This window comes from Pleurodeles waltl, chromosome 5 (assembly GCF_031143425.1).
Source record: "Pleurodeles waltl isolate 20211129_DDA chromosome 5, aPleWal1.hap1.20221129, whole genome shotgun sequence".
Classification (NCBI taxonomy): domain Eukaryota; kingdom Metazoa; phylum Chordata; class Amphibia; order Caudata; family Salamandridae; genus Pleurodeles; species Pleurodeles waltl.
This window is the reverse complement of record NC_090444.1, coordinates 518,018,457-518,037,786: the sequence shown is the minus strand read 5'-3', so window position 1 is coordinate 518,037,786 and position 19,330 is coordinate 518,018,457. Positions and strand designations below refer to the sequence as shown.

General features: G+C 46.8%; 1 protein-coding gene across 3 annotated transcripts in view; it reads right to left on the bottom strand.

Moving 5' to 3' along the window:
- The window catches only part of CFAP61 (cilia and flagella associated protein 61), a 1,725,308-nt gene that overhangs the window by 1,542,324 nt on the left and 163,654 nt on the right, over positions 1 to 19,330 (bottom strand). For all 3 annotated transcript variants that reach the window (XM_069234340.1, XM_069234338.1, XM_069234339.1), the window contains exon 5: positions 8,678 to 8,745. In XM_069234340.1, the coding sequence (XP_069090441.1) occupies positions 8,678 to 8,745 (68 nt within the window). The remainder of the gene's footprint in view (positions 1 to 8,677; positions 8,746 to 19,330) is intronic.

Sequence of the window (19,330 nt, the reverse complement as noted above, 5' to 3'; positions counted from 1 at the left end):
AACAGAAGTGACTTCTCTCTATTCTCTAGCTAAGCATGTTGAAGAGCAATATTGTGTGAGTAACTGCCAGGCGTGCAGTCGGATGGCTTCACCTCACAATGCCTACCCAAACTCAGGAAAGATTGCAACTTTTGTTGCTGATCTTGAGGAAGTTCAGCCATCTTGAGGTCAGGCTCATCCAATGTAAAAAGTGATGCAAGAGTGGGGCAGCCGCCTTAACATCAGGCTCACACTTAAGTGCTGACAAAACTATATGGAAAAAGTGGCTGGTACAGTAAATTAAACAACAGAAAAAATATTGCTTTATGAATAAAGTGTGTGTGTGTGATATGATTAATTAAATGTGAAAAAGGAAAAGTTACTTACCTTCGGTAACGCTTTTTCTGGTGGATACAATAGCTACCTGTGGATTCCTCACCTTATGAATTCTCCCATGCGCCAGCATCCAACGGAAAATCTTCTTCCCAGCTCTCCACGTCGACGAGGATGTCATAATTGCACGGCTCCACGCGACTGCGTCTGACGTCACCGTGCCAATAAGAGGTCCTTGCCGGCGTGCTGACGTCAGTTTCACCCATTTTTTACGTGCCTTCAAGGCGAACAGGTAAAAACCGACCTCACCATAGCTCCAATAAATACATATATACATAAAAAAACCATGACGCAATATAATCAAAACCATTATTTATAAATACAGAAAAACATCAAAATGTATATACACCTATAAAACCACATATCTTAATGCAACCACCATGATGCAATATAATCAAAACCATCATTTATAAATACAGAAAAACCTCAAAGTGTATATACACCTATAAAACCAATATCTTAATGCAACCAGACAGGCAACGGGGAGGCAGGTGGGACTGTGAGGATTCCACAGGTAGCTATTGCATCCACCACAAAAAGCGTTACTGAAGGTAAGTAACTTGTTCTTCTGATGGATCCAACTACCTGTTGATTCCTCACCTTATGAATAGAGTCCCAAAGCAGTACCGCACTCGGAGGTGGGTGCCTGTCTGATGACACCAAGACATCCTGCAATACAGATCGTGCAAAATGGCCATCCCTCCTAACCTCCGAGTCCAAGCAGTAATGTTTGCGAAGGTGTGGAGGGACGACCAAGTTGCTGCCTTGCAAAATATCCACCACTGGAACCCCTCTTGCTAGGGCCGAAGTAGCAGACTTAGCCCTGGTGGAATGGGCTATGATACCCTCAGTGGGAACTTTCTTTGCCAACGAGTGGCAAATCTTGATACAAAGAATGACCCACCTGGAGATTGTTCTTTTATGGACTGCTCTACCCTTAATCTGTCCAATATACCCCATGAACAGCTGATCTTCCAGGCGAAAGTCTTTCGTCCTTTCAATATAAAAACTAAGAGCCCTTTTAGGGTCCAAATAGTGAAGCCTTTCTTCCTCCTTCAAGGGGTGAGGAGGAGGGTAGAAAGATGGAAGGGTAATGGTCTGCCCTATATGAAAAGGAGTAACAACTTTTGGTAGGAAAGCCGCCCTGGTTTTCAACACCACTTTATCCAGAAAGAACAAGGGGTTTAACAGAAAGAGCTTGAAGCTCACCAACCCGCCTAGCCGAGGTTATAGCAACGAGAAAAACTGTTTTAAGAACCAGAAACCTTAGCGGGCAAGAGTGCATGGGTTCAAAAGGTGACCCCATTAAAAAGGTTAAAATTAGATTCAGGTCCCACTGAGGCATATGAAAAGGAGTGAGAGGAAACCTATTAACTAAACCTTTCAAGAACCTAATCATAATAGGCGATTTAAACAAGGAGGGCTGATCCGGGAGGCAAAGAAAGGCTAACAGAGCAGCCAAATAACCCTTTACAGTAGCCACTGCATGTAAGGAAATGCCTCCTTGGCATGGTTACCCCCTGACTTTTTGCCTTTGCTGATGCTAAGTTTTGATTGAAAGTGCGCTGGGACCCTGCTAACCAGGCCCCAGCACCAGTGTTCTTTTCCTAAACTGTACCTTTGCTTCCACAATTGGCTCAGCCCTGGCACTCAGATAAGTCCCTTGTAACTGGTACCCCTGGCACTCCATCTTAGAGATGCCCCCTGAATACCAATCTGACTTCTAGTGTTAGGCTAACTAGTTTCTGCCAGCCTGCTACAACCAGATGAGTTTCTGGCCACATGAGGAGAGTGCCTTTGTCACTCTGTGGCCAGGAACAAAGCCTGTACTGGGTGGAGGTGCTTCACACCTCCCCCTGCAGGAACTGTAACTCCTGGCGGTGAGCCTCAAAGGCTCACCCCCTCTGTTACAGCACCCAAGGGCATCCCAGCTAGTGGAGATACCCGCCCCTCCGGCCACTGCCCCCACTTTTGGCGGCAAGGCTGGAGGAGATCATTAGGAAAACAAGGAGTCGTCACCCACCAGTCAGGACAGCCCCTAAGGTGCCCTGAGCTGAGGTGACCCCTGCCTTTAGAAATCCTCCATCTTAGTTTTGGAGGATTCTCCCAATAGGATTAGGGATGTGCCCCCCCCCCCCCTCAGTGAGGAGGCACAAAGAGGGTGTAGCCACCCTCCAGGACAGTAGCCATTGGCTACTGCCCTTCCAGACCTAAACACACCCCTAAATTTAGTAGTTAGGGGCACCCAGGAAATCAGATTCCAGCAACCTGAAGAAACAAGAAGGACTGCTGACCTACAAGCCCTGCCTAGAAGACGGAAGACGACAACTGCTTTGGCCCCAGCCCTACCGGCCTGTCTCCTGACTCAAACCTGCAACTAGCGACGCATCAGACAGGGACCAGCAACCTCTGAAGCCTCAGAGGACTGCCCTGAACCTGAGGACCAAGAAACTCCAGTGAGCAGCAGTTCTGCTCAACTTCAGCAACAACTTTGCAACTTTCTGGCAACTTTAAAGAACTTCACTCTTCCCGCCGGAAGTATAAGTCTTCACACTCTGCACCCAACGCCCCCGGCTCGAGATCCAGAGAACTAACACCACAGGGAGGACTCCCCGGCGACTGTGACCACATGAGTAGCCCAAGACGACTCCCCTGAACCCCCACAGCAACGCCTGCAGAGAGAATCCAGAGGCTCCCCCTGACCGCGAATGCCTGTAACAAGGGACCCGACGCCTGGACCAAGCACTGCACTCGCAGCCCCCAGGACCTGAAGAAACTGAACCTCAGTGCAGGAGTGACCCCCAGTATGTATTTACTTCAAATCTTTAACTTGTGGTTATTAAAATAAATTAAGAAAATATATTTTTTCTATATAAAAACTTTTGGCCTGGAGTAAAGTCTTTGAGTGTGTGTTCCTCATTTATTGCCTGTTTGTGTACAACAAATGCTTAACACTACTCTCTGATAAGCCTACTGCTCGACCACACTACCACAAAATAGAACATTAGAATTATCTAATTTTGCCACTATCTTACCTCTAAGGGGAAATCTACAGCAAATAATAAAATATCAGAGAGGTGGGCCCTCAAAGGATCAATTTGCTTGTCTCCACACCAAGCCACGAATGTTACCTACCTACCGGCATAAATGGTCTTAGTGGAGTGTCGCCTGGCCAATAGAATAACATCCACTACATCCGGCGGGAGAGAAAAAGAACTCAGGGTGCCCCGTTCAATCTCCAGGGCACCCCGAGTTCAAGAGGTGCAGGCTCTTGAGGTGGGGGTGTAGAACCTGCCCCTGCGTCTGCGAGAGGAGGTCTGCCCTGAGAGGGAGACGGAGCGTAGGGCACAGCGAGAGTTGGAGAAGGGATTACCACACCCTTCTTGGACAATCCAGGGCTATTAAAATGACCTGAGCCCGATCTTGGCGAATCCTCCTCAGAACCCGAGGAATCAAGGGTATGGGGGGGAAATGCGTAAAGCAACTGGCTGCACCAAGAGATCCAAAACGCATCCCCCAAAGCTCCTTGCACTGGATACTGGATACTGGAGGCTGCAGAATGACGGGCAGTGCGTGTTTTCCCGAGTGGCAAACAGATCTATCCTCAGAAAACCCCACATCTGAAAGATGTGCAGGACCAGATCCAGATGGAGACGCCACTCGTGATCGGCCGAAAAATGTCGACTGAGAATGTCCGCACGTACGGTGAGCACCCCGGCCAGATGTTTCGCTACCAAGCAGATCTGATGGTCCCGAAGCCAGGACCAGAGTCGCAGAGCTTCTCTGCAGAGAAGATACGACCCTACTCCTCCCTGCTTATTTATATACCACATCCCTGTAGTGTTGTCCGTCAGAACCTGAACTGACTGATTGTGAAGGGACGGGAGGAAGGCCTTGAGAGCCAGACGTATCGCCCAAAAGTTAAACAGATTGATATGAAAAGTCTGTTCCACTGGAGACCAATGACCATTGATCTCCAGGTCCCCCAGATGAGCTCCCAACCCTAGAGTGGAAGCATCCGTCATGACCGTAGCCACTGGAGTTGGCTGTGAAAACGGCCTTCCTTGAGAAAGGTTGCCATCCACAGCCCACCATCGTACAGCTGCTGCAGCGTCTCTGGAGATCGTATTGACTCCTCGAGATCCCCTGTGTTAAAACCTCTGCCTGCGGAGGTGCCATAGGAGAGCCCTCATGTGCCAACGTGCATGAGTGCCCAACAGAATGCAAGAAGCGAACAGACCGAGCAGACGTAAGACCTTGAGGACTGGAACAACCACTCTGTTTTGAAACATTGGAAGCAACGCCTGGATGTCCTGAATCCGCTGAGGTGGAGGAAAGGTCTGATTCAATGTAGTATCCAGTACTGCCCCTATGAACAGGAGGCGTTGAGAGAGCTCCAGGTGAGACTTAGGTACATTTATCGTAAAACCCAGACTGAACAACAACTGAGTTGTGACGCAACACAAGCTCTGGGGACTTGGCTTTGATCAACCAATCGTCCAGGTAAGGGAATACCGAAATCCCCTTCCATATGAGACTTGCTGCCACCACTGCTATCACCTTCGTGAAGACTTGAGGTGCTGAAGTAAGACCAAACGGAAGGACCGCAAACTGATAGTGTTGAGACCCTACCACAAACTGGAGATACTTACTGTGTGACTTGAGTATAGGGATATGAAAATAAGCATCCTGCAAAGACAACAGACACCATCCAGTCTTCTTTGTTCAACACCAGAAGCACCTGTGCCAGAGTCTGCATCTTGAATTTTTCCTGTTTGAGGCACCAATTCAAAATCCTCAGGTCTCAGATTGGTCTCAAACAACCATCCTTCTTGGGGATCAGGAAGTATCTTGAATAACAACCCTGACCCGGTTCCTGCTCCGGAATCAACTCCACCGCACCTTTTGACAACAGGATCTGAACCTCCTGCTGCAACAACAGGAGATGGTCTTCTGAACAAAACGAGGGATGGGGAGAGATAGGAGGGGGAAACTCCTGAAAAGGGAGAGCACATCCTTTTCTCACAATGTTCAGAACCCAGGAGTCTGATGTAATTAACTCCCATTCGTGGAGAAAAAGACGTAATCTTTCCCCTACAAGAGAAGTGTGGTTGAAAATGGGGAGAAAACTAGGGCTGCTTCCCTTGTTGTTATCCTCCAGAGGAAGAGGATGATGCAGGGTGCTGCTGGGTGGCCCCTCTTGTCCGAACCCTTGCCCTCCCTCTAAAGGATCGATATAGGAGGCTGGTAGGCTGTTGGACTGTGGACTGGGGTCTCCCACGGTAAACAGCTCCACGCACAAACCCCCTGAACCTCTGAAAGGACCTGAAAGGGGTAGCAGAGAAGGCTTGCAGACCCAAAGACTTCGCTGTGGCCCAACTATCTTTAAAGCGCTCTAGGGCAGAGTCAGCTTTATCACCAAAATGTTTTTCTCCATCAAAGGGCAAATCCAATAAAGCTGCCTGCACATCAGAAGAAAAACCAGAGGACCTCAACCAAGCGTGCCTCCTGGTAGCAATAGAGGTACCCATTGCCCTGGCCACCGAGTCTATGGAATCCAGGCTAGACTGGATAATCTGTTTTGCTGCAGCCTGAGGATCCGATAGGAGTTCACCAAATTGACCCTGCACATCCTGCGGCAAGTCAGGAACCATAGCCCTAGCCGAGTCCATCAGGGCGTGGACAGATCTACCAAGAACACAGGTAGCATTCGCAGCCTTGAGAGCCGTACTGCAAGAAGAGAACGTTTTCTTTGCCGATTGTTCCATTCTTTTGGATTCCCTGTCTGATGGAATCACAGGGAAGGAGCCTGGTGCAGACCGTGTGGAACAAGAGGCCTGAACAACCAGACACTCCGGGGTCGGATGCTTTGATAAGAACCCCGGATCTCCAGGCGCCACTTCGTACCTCCTTGCCACAGACCTACTGAGAGCAGGAGATGACACAGACTTCCTCCATAGCTCTAAGATGGGCTCTGTAAGAGCATCATTAAACAGAAGCAATGCATCCACCGAAGTCGAAGAAGGGTAAAGGACCTCCGTCAAAATGTTTGTTTTGACCTCAGCAGCAGGCAACAGAACAGCCCAGAAATTTGCCGCCTTCCTAATCACCGTATGAAAGGAGGCTGCTTCCTCCGTGAACTCCTCTGGCGAAGAAAGGTCCCATTCCGGGGACGTGTCAAGCCCACTGGACGAATCCAGCCCTTGATAATCTCCCAAGGGCTCCACAATCTCCCCTTCTTCCAGCAACTGCCGTTGGTACTCTTCCTCTTCCAAAAGTGTCAAGGTCTTTCTACGCCACCTCAGTCTGGCCTCCAACCTCGGCGTCGACATAGAATTGGCCGATGTCGATGACACACTGGCTTCAAAACTGCAAGACGTGGAACAGGAGAGGAAGGTTGGCTTCGGTCAAATCCATTATCTGGATCCGGCGCCGGAGTGGATCCCAACTGCGCCGTGGAAACTTGGGGCTCCATCATCGGCGTCGACTGACGGGGCGATGAGATCAGCGCCATAGGCCTGGAAGGCAATGTCATCAAAACCGCAGGACCTCGAGGCGACGTCATCTGCACCGAACCAGCACCCTCAGCCGGATAGAAGGGCATTAACGCCGCCGACTTGTAAGGAGCCAGGGAGCCCAACGAAAAAGCTAATGGACCAGTGGGACCAGCCGGTGCACCAGCAGGGGCCATAGCCTTAAACATTGAGAACATGGCATTTAAAAATGCCGCCGGATCCGCTCCCAGGAAGGCAGGATACTGCTCGTCTCCATGTTGCATCTGTGCTTGCTTGACATCCGATGCAGCATGTGAAAATCGAGGACTCTCCTGAGGTGCCACTCCCTTGAAGACCGATGGCGCCGGAGAAGCCTGAGGGCTCTGAGGTTGTGGAGTCACAGTCGCACTAACCGCCCACGTTGTACGGCGCCGTCGAGATGGAGACCTTGATCTTGAACAGCTCCGAGCCGAACGACGCCGAGAGTCATGACGACGTCGTTTCTTGTGTCTCTTCGACGAAGTATGGGAAGAGGACCTGTGATGACTCTTATACCCCTTCTTCGCCTTGGCCAAAAAGAGTTTGGCCTCCCTCTCTTTCAGAGCCTTAGGATTCATGCTCTGGCAGGAAACACACTCCTCGACTTCATGCTCAGAGCTCAGACACCAAAGGCAATCGTCATGAGGGTCGGTAACGGACATGCGACCCCTGCACTCTCGACATGGCTTAAATCCAGACTTCCTAGGAGGAGACATTGTAACTAGAAACCGGATTGCCACTAGTAACAAGATGGAACACCTCCAACAGTAATGAGAGCTAGGAGAAAACAGATAGCTTGAAACGCACGGAAAGAAGGGAACTGACGTCAGCAAGGATCTCTTATTGGCACCGTGATGTCAGACGGAGTTGCGTGGAGCCGTGCAATTATGATGACATTAGGTGAGAAATCCACAGGTAGTTGTATCCATCAGAAATGTGACTATTAACAAAAATTTCCAGATGTAAAACAGTCATTCATCAATCCCAACTGAGGTAAGATGATACAACCAAGTGCCAATGCAATGATGGTTAGAATCAAATACTACTGTGGGCTTATTCAAGGAGTAATCTAATATCGCAAGCCATTAGCTGAAGAATCCTGCTGAAGAAGCCAGTGATTGAAGGAGGCCGACGCCAACCCCACAATAAGTGAATATTATTTAATAAACAAAAGGTAAAGGCTTATCCCAGGCCTAAAAAGGCACAGTTGGAGATCCCTTTCCAGCTTGCCCACTCTTTTGCTTCTGCTGTTTAGCATTTCTCATCGGTGACTTAGAAGTGAATGTCCCACGGCAGCGCATTGGTGTCAGACAAATACTCACACCTGTAAATTCATAATCGTTTTGTGAATATGGTCATTAGTAAACTGTATCAATATACGACAGAGAAAAACTGGCGTTTCGCACAGTAAAAACGATGGCAAGAGCGGGAAATTCTCAAAATATGTCCTTGTTAAATCTGCTTTCTAACTTCCCAGATCTCGTGAATGGCACCGCTAAACTGAAAAATAAAGACTGCCCCCTGCAACCCTCTGTGCTTAAAGGCCGTTGTGCCTGCTTACGATAACACGGCCGCCTGCAAGGAAAACAAGGACGCCGTCCATGTGACAGCCCACTGGAAGGGGGCAGCGTTGCTCTTTTCAAAGTGACAATACAGCTGAAAACACAATTTCAAACCCCTTAGGGTGTAACTTAACAGGCATAATGATAGAAAGAAAAAAAACAGTAGGGTTCCGGTTTTAACGATGGGAATGCTTAGTCAATAATTCTTACCTAATTTCACATCTGCTGGAGCTCGAAGAAAAATGAAGTGCAGGTCAGGCACTGCATTAAAAACTGCCCTGGTAAAACAAAAGCCATTTAGGCCATCATTATTTTTCATAAGACAAGTTTAACATATCCAATCAATATTTTTTCTAAGTTTTTTACTGACAAACGAGTGAACTTTGAATAAGACCGTGCAACTCTGCAATGCAGGAACAAAATCTGTGATAAACACCTCCCAGACTGAGCATCTCAAAGGGTCCAAAACATTAGAGCACGATTAAATTATGGTTTTATCAGCAAAGGTACACGTTTTGGGTCAAACCTAGGCTCACGCCACCCACATTGGTGTGTTACCTTTCTAAGAATATTCATTACACATTAACACTTTTCTAAAAAAAAAATAACATTGGTCAAAGGTTTTCCGCCTGACTGGATAAAAAGCGTCGGCATGCTTCATACACTCTGCGTGTCCTTGATGTCCTGTCCTAGACGGTTGCTACAGAGTTTGCTATGCGTTGTTGGAAGAGAGTATTTTTACAGCGTGACCTATGTGGGAAGCTGTAGATGTCATGTGCGAGTCCTGGTTAATGCACTTATTCTGTTGCTGCAGACTTCGGGCTGCGCTGAAGCAGGTCAGTGACGCAAAAGGCGGATGGTAATGGATTTATTGTTACGCAGCATCACATATGGTCGGCATGGGCAGAGTGCTCCGTGTGCACTCAAGAGGACGGGTCTGTGTTGAGAGGCAGGTACAGGGTCAGATATGTGGGTACCAATTTCTGCTTGTGAATATTTCTGTTTTTGAATATTTCAAGGTTTAGGTTTGCACAACTCTGATTGGTTCACGCTAGAAAGAACAAGTCTAAAAGCAGCAATCCAGGCCCAATAAACTATCTAGTTTAAGGATCCGCGTGTGCCAGCAGCATAGTTTCTACTGGTGAGGTTGAAGGCTTGATCTCCGGCAGGGGACAGAGGCAAGCACTGAGTAGAAGTGGTCCCACGATAGAGCTTGAAATAATGCATGTGTCAGAGCGGAAAGCAAGAGAACCTACATTGAGGAAGGGAGATTATGTGAGCTCTCCTGGAGAGATACAATGAGATAGAATCCAGGACAAGTTCTTATGTTCTAAAGTAAAGTAGGATAGTGTCCTTTATCAAAAGGTGAAGAGGTTTAAGAGTAGGATGGGGGCGAGTCATTCTCAGTCACCAAGGACATGACTATCCAAGATGATTCAGTACCACGACCAGGGTAAAATCATGGCTATGTTGTACATTGTTTCTATTAAAGAAGGGAAGAGGCAAGAGCGGAGTGAAAGTCGATCTTCTGAATCAGTTGCCTATGAAGGGTACAGTGGAGATCCATTTGATGTTGCCGGAGTCTATGCAGGCAAGGCCTGTTGTATTGTGGATGGTTTTTGATGTGGGAGATCTTGAAGTTTTGGGGCAGAGACCATTGAGGACAGAGTGGTTAATGATGGTTCTGACTAGAAATGCTACAATACTGGAAAGGAGATTACACTTAAAGGTGTGCAGATTTGCAGAGCAACCAGCATTGCCACCGTGGTTGTGCACTCTATACAATCATTCATGGTGCGGAATCTGTCGGGTACACTGATTGAGCAGATCAGGGGGTGACAGGCGAAAATTTAGTTTTTTTTTTTCAGCAGACATTTTCTAAAGACTGAAAAGTTAGTGAGTGATAAACGAGTAGCAGAGGGCTTGTTAAAGGAAAATTTCAGGTGCATTTTGGGTTGCAGAATTTTGAAGAGTTCACTAGAAGGGCAAGTTACGTAGGTAATGTATGTCATGTATTAAAACGCTTTGCTTTCCTTTTGGAGGCGTTGAATAGTCTGCAGTGGTATTGGAAGCAAAGCTTGTCAATCTAGTAGTACGTCTTCCATAGCCCTTCAGGAGGTCTTTTTCCAGATTTGACTGCTTCCAGATCTTTAAAGAACCTGCAAGTCTTTCATCGGTTTCCTGGGATAGTGGAGGTCTTGACTAGGATCAGAGCGCCTAAGGAAGACATTATCTAGTGGTTGAAACGCTGCCCTGACATCACAGATCTGACTAGCACAGAATTCGCGATTATTATTTGTGCTAGTTAATGTTGAGTTTCTTCCAAAATCTAACTGTGGTCTTTTGCTGCAGATGGTTGGTGGTGTCAGTGTGGTGGAAAGGTTAACATGGAAACTGATGGCCTGATAGTAACTTCATGTGAAGGGGCGGTTTCCGGCCATCAATCTAAGGGAGGCATATAGTGCTTCCAGTGTTTGCTCGTATGTATGGGTGAAGCCAGGAACCAGATGGTAAATGTTTATTGGCTCCATGTTTAATTTGTTTTTAATTTGCAGTCCATTGGAGTGAAATATATCAGCCACATAAACAACCTTCACTGGTATGTGAAATCTAAATATTAGCAAACGTAGCAAAACAACATTAGTCAAAATGCACTGTCTTAACTTATAGTAGAGCTAGTATAATTAACTCTATCATAACTCTCCAGGTGGATAGCCGGCACAGGAAAGGGGGATAAGAAAGGAAAGCAGAGTGGTAAACATGAACATGGAAAAGATATTCAAACACAGAGAAACAGAAACATCTTCACTGTTATACTCTAAGGAGGGTGATCCGAGGCTAAGTCAGGTGGGGACTCATGGAGCTAATAATGATAGACATCAGGTCAGAGGGTTGTGTGGGTCTAAGAGTCTACTTAAGTCTTTGTCTTTTTTTACCCTCCTTTAGGAATAGCGAAGTAGGGTCTTCTTGCTTAAATATGAACATTTTGCCTCACTGGGAGTCTAAGAGTCTTATTTACCGTTTGGCGGACAGGGTACTCCATTAAAAACATGACACTCTATAAGTCATCCAATAGACTCGTCACCATCTCTAAACGGCCACCTGCGCCTTGCTTTGGAGGTAAGCCCACAATGCAAACGAGTGATCGTCTGCACACACATTCCAGGGTTTATAGTAGCATTTCCACATGAATGATTCTGTGTGCAGAGAATTTGGGGATACTCAACATGCCCCTCTATCATATGCAGCACCTGCTCCAGTGACAGCACTATCCAATTTAAGGCCTCCATCTTAGATTCCACTCTTTTCTTTGTCTCAGAGTTTACAGTTTTTGCAGTGAGATGGGTAGGCATAAACACATTAGAAGCTTCTCCATTTTGGATGGTTGGCAGTCGTTTGTTGAGGCATCTGATCCCTTAGTTTCAGGGCAGACATACAAGGCTTGAGGAACATGCCTGCACTTTACCTTTCCACTTTTATTTTGCCAGATGTACTCCCTGTAGGAATATGTTGTACTAATTACTTCTAAAGCCCCTTTACTCAGTTGTATAGCTATTTGTTCAGTGAAGTTCGGCCTGAATCGATTGAGGGAAATGGCTTCTACTTCCTCCACTTCCCTGTCCCTCTGAAGGACTGCTCCACACTTTACTCAAGCCAGGGTTCTCTTCTTGATCAATCAGTCCAACGTCTCTTATTTTCACTCTTTCCCAACCAAGCAACCCCACCAGAAACCAAAGAGGATACTGCAGGTCTACCATTACTCCACATTCTCCAATGATCTGCACAGTGAACCCCTACTCCCCTCCACTCTCTGTGTACCTACCTGGAGAAGTTTACTCCCAGACGAAAGGCATAGTAGTTCAGGCTTCAGAGTGTTGATGCCCTCATCTTGGCCTCATAGAGTGATAACTGGCAGGGTGTGAGCACAGGCATCACAAGAGTCTGGTGGTGAACAGCCACGGACCAAAATCAGTTCCTTATTCAGAGCTCAGATTCTTGTATCAGTCACCCTTTTTCCATCATCAGTCCAAGCTGTAGAATGGGAAGCACAGGCAGGGTGGGCACTGCTAGACTCGGTATGAATGGAATGGTGCCATTTTCGAGCTAGGTCCAGCCCATTGCTTCTACTTGTGCATTGCGGGATCTATATTGGAGTATCTCGAGTTTGTCAAACAAGGTGTTATAGTCCCACAAGATGTATGGGCTGTGTGGACAATAGTGATGTAGTTGAGAAACACAACCATGGGAGGTGGGGGGCGGCTTGGTGTTGTGTGAAAGATCATCAGATACAACAAGGCGAGTGTGGCAGAAGGTGAGCATTTGACAAGTATAGATTCACGTTGCATGATTGTGGTTCGTCTTAGCAAGCAGTAATTACAGTAGACTATAGGAAGCAGTAGGCATGCCAAACTTCTGTGAAACAAGTTTGCAGTACTGCTTGGCTCACCAAAGAATATGTTGTAGCACTGAGGTTCAGGCAGTAGTATCTGGTGAATGTGTGCCTGTTTTACCTAGTTACAGCGCAGCAGATACTGTGGCGCTGTACCGTAACAGATATTGTGGAGCAGCACCTCAACATACATCTCTGCTGTAGATATACTTCTTGTGGAGTGCACATTGATACAAATCTTCCATTTCACTCTTCTCGACCCCACTTCCCAGGGCAAAGTTTGCTTTCTTGTGATGAAAGTTGATGCACTTTTATACACCCCACTTCATGTGGAGACCCCACTTCTTGGCAACCGTAGGCGATGAAGAGCTGATCTGAGGCTCTAGCATGTTGAGTTCTAGCAATGTCGAAGTTTAGCACTACCTGCTCATTCAGATAAACATTTTAAATCACTTTCATCATAAACATATGATTTATTAACAATTTAAATCTAGTTTTGGCAAATTGCAGGAATGGCTTTTTGATTGTAAATGCCAGAATCTCACCAACACGTCTTGCTGATGTCAAGACTAGGAGGAACACTATCTTTGAAGAGATGTAGTTCACCTCCAACTTATGGATTGGCTCAACTGAGGATGACTCCGAACCATGTTGATCCACCACTGCACAGGTAAACGTCATACTGGCAGGAATGTTCTACAGAGACACTTAAAGAGCTCCTTCAAGACCCATTTCGAGAACGAGGAGCTATATATCGAAGACTGTATCACAAAATGTTTGCCAGCTGCACTATAATCAAGCATATTGAGACCCTCTTCGGTTAAATGCAGTATATGTGGCAGGGTTTGGTGGGATTGCTACAAGAGGCAGATACAAATGTATTTCCATTTAGCACCATAGTGGTGGAATAAGCATGGGCCATTGGTAGGAATGCTCTGCATTTCTTAGAGACGTCTAAATATCCAAATTCAGCATTATCAAGGGGTTCAGTCACTTGCGTTTAAGGTGCAGAATTTGCTTTTATTGCTTTGGCAGAAGGGCTAGATGGATCTTGATTGTAATCGGTGGGCAACAAAACAGTTGAGGAGCCAATACTGTCTTGGCCACGCTGGTGCTATTGGAATTAGAATACATGGTCCTCTCTGGCATTGCTGAAGAGCAGGGAAATAAAGGAAAAGTGTAAACAAAGAATGTTGTACTAAGTAATTTAAACCACTGCCCTCCAAATTCAGACTGCCAGTGCCTGCTGGTGAAGAACCAGCATTTCTTGTTTGGTCAGGTGCCAATGAAGTCTAGCTGGTGCAGGCTCCTGCACTTACCTTTTACCTGCAGCTCTCACTCATGGCAATACAATAGGGAAAATGACAATATCTATAGGGTGCCATGCATGATACATAGTTTTGGAAGCGTGGCACAGCACAGTGCTGTTTTGTGGGATGAACTCGCCCATTAAGCACTGGGCTTTGGGCTACACACACACAAGGACTGCTGCAATATCAATCCAAACACCAAATGTCTGGGATTACTCAAACCCACAGGGAAACAAAGAGGGGGTTGAGGAGTAGGACTAGTAGGGGGAAGGAAAAGGAGGAGGATGGTGTGGAAGAGTTGCAACCTGGGAAGAGGCAGGTCCATCTACCGGGGAAGTGGAGGGGTGAACAGAGCTAGTAGGTGGGGGGTTAATTGGAGGGAAGATTAGGGAGTAAAGGTGAGAGACAGGAAGATGGGCTTTAGACCATTTTAGGCAAATTGTAGGAAGTCGGATCTGTATATACTAATTCAAAGTAAGAAATAGTGTGCACAGAGTCCAAGGGTTCCCCTTAGAGGTAAGATAGTGGCAAAAGCAGATAATTCTAATGCTCTGTTTTGTGGTAGTGAGATCGAGCAGTAGGCTTATCAGAGGGTAGTGTTAAGCATTTGTTGTACACACACAGGCAATAAATGAGGAACACACACTGAAAGACTTACTCCAGGCCAGTAGGTTTTTATATTGAAAAATATATTTTCTTAGTTTATTTTAAGAACCACAGGTTCAAGATTTACAGTTAATACTTTAAATGTAAGGTACTTCTCTTAGATACTTTAGGAACTTTGAATGAAAGCAATATCACATACAGTCTTTGTGAAAATGGCAATAAGCTATTTTCAAAGTGGACAGTGCAAAAATAAACAGTTCCTGGGGGAGGTAAGTAAAGGTTAGATTAGGAGGTAAGTAAAACACTTACAAGTCTCAGTCCTGGGGCATAGGCAGCCCACCGTTGGAGGTTCAAGGCGACCCCAAAGTTACCACACCAGCAGCTCAGGGCCGGTCAGGTGCAGAGGTCAAAGAGGTGTCCAAAACACATAGGCGCCTATGGAGAACAGGGGTGCTCCGGTTCCAGTCTGCCAGCAGGTAAGTACACGCGTCCTCGGGGGCAGACCAGGGGGGTTTTGTAGAGCACTGGGGGGGACACAACTAGGCACACAAAACACACCCTCAGCGGCACAGGGGTGGCCGGGTGCAGTGTGCAAAGCAGGTGTTGGGTTTTGTATAGGTTTCAATGGAGGGACCCGGGGGTCACTCTAGCGGTGAAGGCAGGCACAAGGGGGCTTCTTGGGCCAGCCACCACCTGGGCAAGGCAGAGGGTCGCCTGGGGGTCACTCCTGCGTCGAAGTTCGGTTCCTTCAGGTCCTGGGTGCTGCGGGTGCAGTGTTGGTTCCAGACGTTGGGTCCCTTGTTACAGACAGTCGCGGTCAGGGGAGCCTCTGGATTCTGTCTGCAGGTGTCGCTGTGGGGGGGTCAGGGGGGGTTGTCTCTGGTTACTCATGGGCTCGCAGTCGCTGGGGAGTCCTCCCTGAGGTGTTGGTTTTCTGCAGGTTGAGCCGGGGGCATCGGGGGCATCGGGTGCAGAGTGTAGAGTCTCACGCTTCCGGCGGGAAACATGAAGACCTGTGAAGTTGCTTCTTTGTTGCAAAGAAGTAGCTGGTTTTGAACAGGGCTGCTGTTCACAGGAGTTTCTTGGTCCTGTAGTCCAGGGCAGACCCCTGAGACTTCAGAGGTCGCTGGTCCCTGTCGGATGCGTCACTGGAGCAGCTTTTCGAAGTTGGAGACAGGCCGGTAGGGCTGGGGCCAAAGCAGTTGTCGTCTTCCTCCTTCTCTGCAGGCTTGTAGGTCAGCAGTCTTTCTTTCTTCAGGTTGCAGGAATCTGGTTTTCTGGGATCTGGGGAGCCCCTAAATACTGAACTTAGGGGTGTGTTTAGGTCTGGGAGGGCAGTAGCCAATGGCTACTGTCCTTGAGGGTGGCTACACCCTCTTTGTGCCTCCTCCCACTGGGGAGGAGGGGGGACATCCCTAATCCTATTGGGGGAATCCTCCCCTCAAGATGGAGGATTTCTAAAGGCAGAGGTCACCTCAGCTCAGGACACCTTAGGGGCAGTCCTGACTGGTGGGTGACTTCTCCTTGTTTTTCTCATTATCTCCTCCAGCCTTGCCGCTAAAAGTGGGGGCAGTGGCCGGAGAGCGGGCATCTCCACTAGCTGGGATGCACTGGGACGCTGTAACAAAAGGGGTGAGCCTTTGAGGCTCACTGCCAGGTGGTACAGTTCATGCAGGGGGAGGTGTGAAGCACCTCCACCCAGTACAGGCTTTGTTCCTGGCCACAGAGTGACAAAGGCACTCTCCCCATGTGACCAGCAACATGGCTGGTGTGTGGCAGGCTGCCAGAAACTGGTCAGCCTACACTAGAAGTCTCTAAGATGCCCTCTGGGTGTATGTTACAATAAATTGCACACTGGCATCAGTGTGCATTTATTGTGCTGAGAAGTTTGATACCAAACTTCCCAGTTTTCAGTGTAGCCATTATGGAACTGTGGAGTTCGTGTTTGACAAATTCCCAGACCATATACTCTTATGGCTACCCTGCACTTACAATGTCTAAGGTTTTGCTTAGACACTGTGGGGGCATAGTGCTTATGCACATATGCCCTCACCTGTGGTATAGTGCACCCTGCCTTAGGCCTGCTACAGGGGTGACTTACCTATGCCACAGGCAGTGTGAGGTTGGCATGGCACTCTGAGGGGAGTGCCATGTCGCCTTAGTCTCAATTTCTCCCCACCAGCACACACAAGCTGTGAAGCAGTGTGCATGTGCTGAATGAGGGGTCCCTAGGGTGGCATAAGGCATGCTGCAGCCCTTAGAGACCTCCCCTGCATCAGGGCCCTTGGTATCAGGGATACCAGTTACAAGGGACTTACCTGAGTGCCAGGGTTGTGCCAATTGTGGAGACAAAGGTACAGTTTAGGGAAAGAACACTGGTGCTGGGGCCTGGTTAGCAGGGTCCCAGCACACTTTCAAATCATAACTTAGCATCAGCAAAGGCAAAAAGTTAGGAGGTAACCATGCCAAGGAGGCATTTCCTCACACAAATGAAAGATGAAAGCAAGGAAACTGCGCTTAACTGTCTAGTCTTCACATGGATATACTTGAAGCAAGAGTTAAGGAGGGGACTGTAGAGTGGTAAGGTATAGCGCCCAATGAGTAAAGGTCTGAAGGGGCTGAAAGAGGCAAACACTGGAGTCAAGTCACATAATATAGTGCCCCACAGATGTGTCAGCTGGAGGGAGGCAAGAATGACCACAATTACCTAATGACGTCTAACGGAAGAAATTCACACCCAATCCAGAGTGTAATTTTTACAGGTAGATCCTAATCAAGTTGAAGAGAGCAAGCACACACTAATATATACAAGGAGAAAAACAACTTCAACAGAAGGGCAATCCTAATGTGCCTTTTTCACCTGGTGCTTATTGTGGGGATAAAGGGCTTTATTCAGGCACCTAACAGCTTGCAGTTGTATTGAATGTGCCCTATTCAGCTTTTTGTGTGGTGGGAAGGAAGACTCAATGAATCTAGAAGTGCATCTTTCATTTTGTCGGACTACTACAAGATTGAGGGCAAGGCCAGAGAGGCAAGAGTAAGACAGCTGCGCAGAACAAAAATTAATCTCTGGTCACATGACGCCAAAAGGGCTGGGACTCAGCCTTAGGTTTTCAGAGGGCAGCTGTAGGAAAGGAAGAACGTTCGACATTGCACAGTGATACCTGAAAAGGAGAGAAATGGACATACAACTTCAAAGCACAATTTGCAGAGATAAGGACTAATCAAGATCTTATATAGCATGTTTCCTGGGAGAGTAGAAGAGCCACAAACGACATCAATGAAGAGTAAGAGTAGGAGCGGGGAATCCATGAGAGCATTCTACAAACTGATTAAGGGTAACTCTCAGATATCCAGTAGCTCCTCATATAAGAAGCCTTGCTTGGCCCACTGGTGTTATAAAAGTCACTTTGAGCACCAAAGAAAAAAGCCTCACTACATGCAGCAAAAATACTTTCTAATGTCTGCCAGAGAAGTGCTAGATTATTTTTTTTCCTCTGTGTCCATGACTTGATCCGAATGGTAGAATGTCATTTCCTGAGTTGATCGATAGGGTATTTGGACCTTTTGTTACTTGGAAAAGAAGCTGCTAGAAGGAGCCTTCTTCAATAAGATGTGTTCAGGGAAGCTGCAAAGGTTCCGAAGCCAAAGAAAGGTGCTGGCCTCAGCAAGTAAGGAACAAGGTGGACCACCAGCCAAACGTCTTATAAACTGTAATATTTTATTTAAAGGATAATTCAAAGATAAGAGAATAAATGCTATTTTGGATGAATTCTCAGATGAGCTATGAAATGATGAGAAGAACATACCAGATCACTGTGGATGTAGGGATCTCCCAAACTCATTTGTCAAAAGGGATAATCCCTGGATTCACCCTGCTGATTGTCCAAGGTCTGTTACAATCTTGAAACCTATGTAGGGCCCAGAGGAGCAGGTCATATCAAACTAAAGGTAAATTCCTTTGCCACAACCTGTCTGGCGTGGCAAAAATACCCTGTGCTTGTCTGTTTCTACTTCAACTAACAATCTGAATGTCACCAACTTCCCCTTAATAGAACAGTCTAATAAAATGACAAGTCAAGTTCAGGTTTATTGTTGATTAATTAAAGCCATAGGAATAAAACAACTTTCAAAGTTTCGCTCAATACAGGAAGGCTCTAAAAAGTAAAAATAAAACAAAAAACTAAACAAAAAAACTTGTTCATCCATCACTGTAACCAGTGCTTTAAATGGAAAAATAGAAGTGCAGGTACTCTGTACCAGAGTACCTGCTTGTTTCTGAGAAGTGCCGGTACTCTCCAATTAAAAGTATTACGTTTTTCTTGAGATGTGCCGGTACTCTCCCTCTCAAAATAAAAAAGTGCCGGTACTCAGTACCGGACAGTACCGGCCCATTTAAAGCACTGACTGTAACTAATAATGGAATGGGAAAATTCAAGTATACCGTCTCAGCAAAAAGAGTGCATGCTGTTTTAATAAATGTATAACATAAGGGAAATACTTGACAGTCCCTGCAATCAACTGTGGGCAAGTTTTTATTTTATTTTATATATTCGT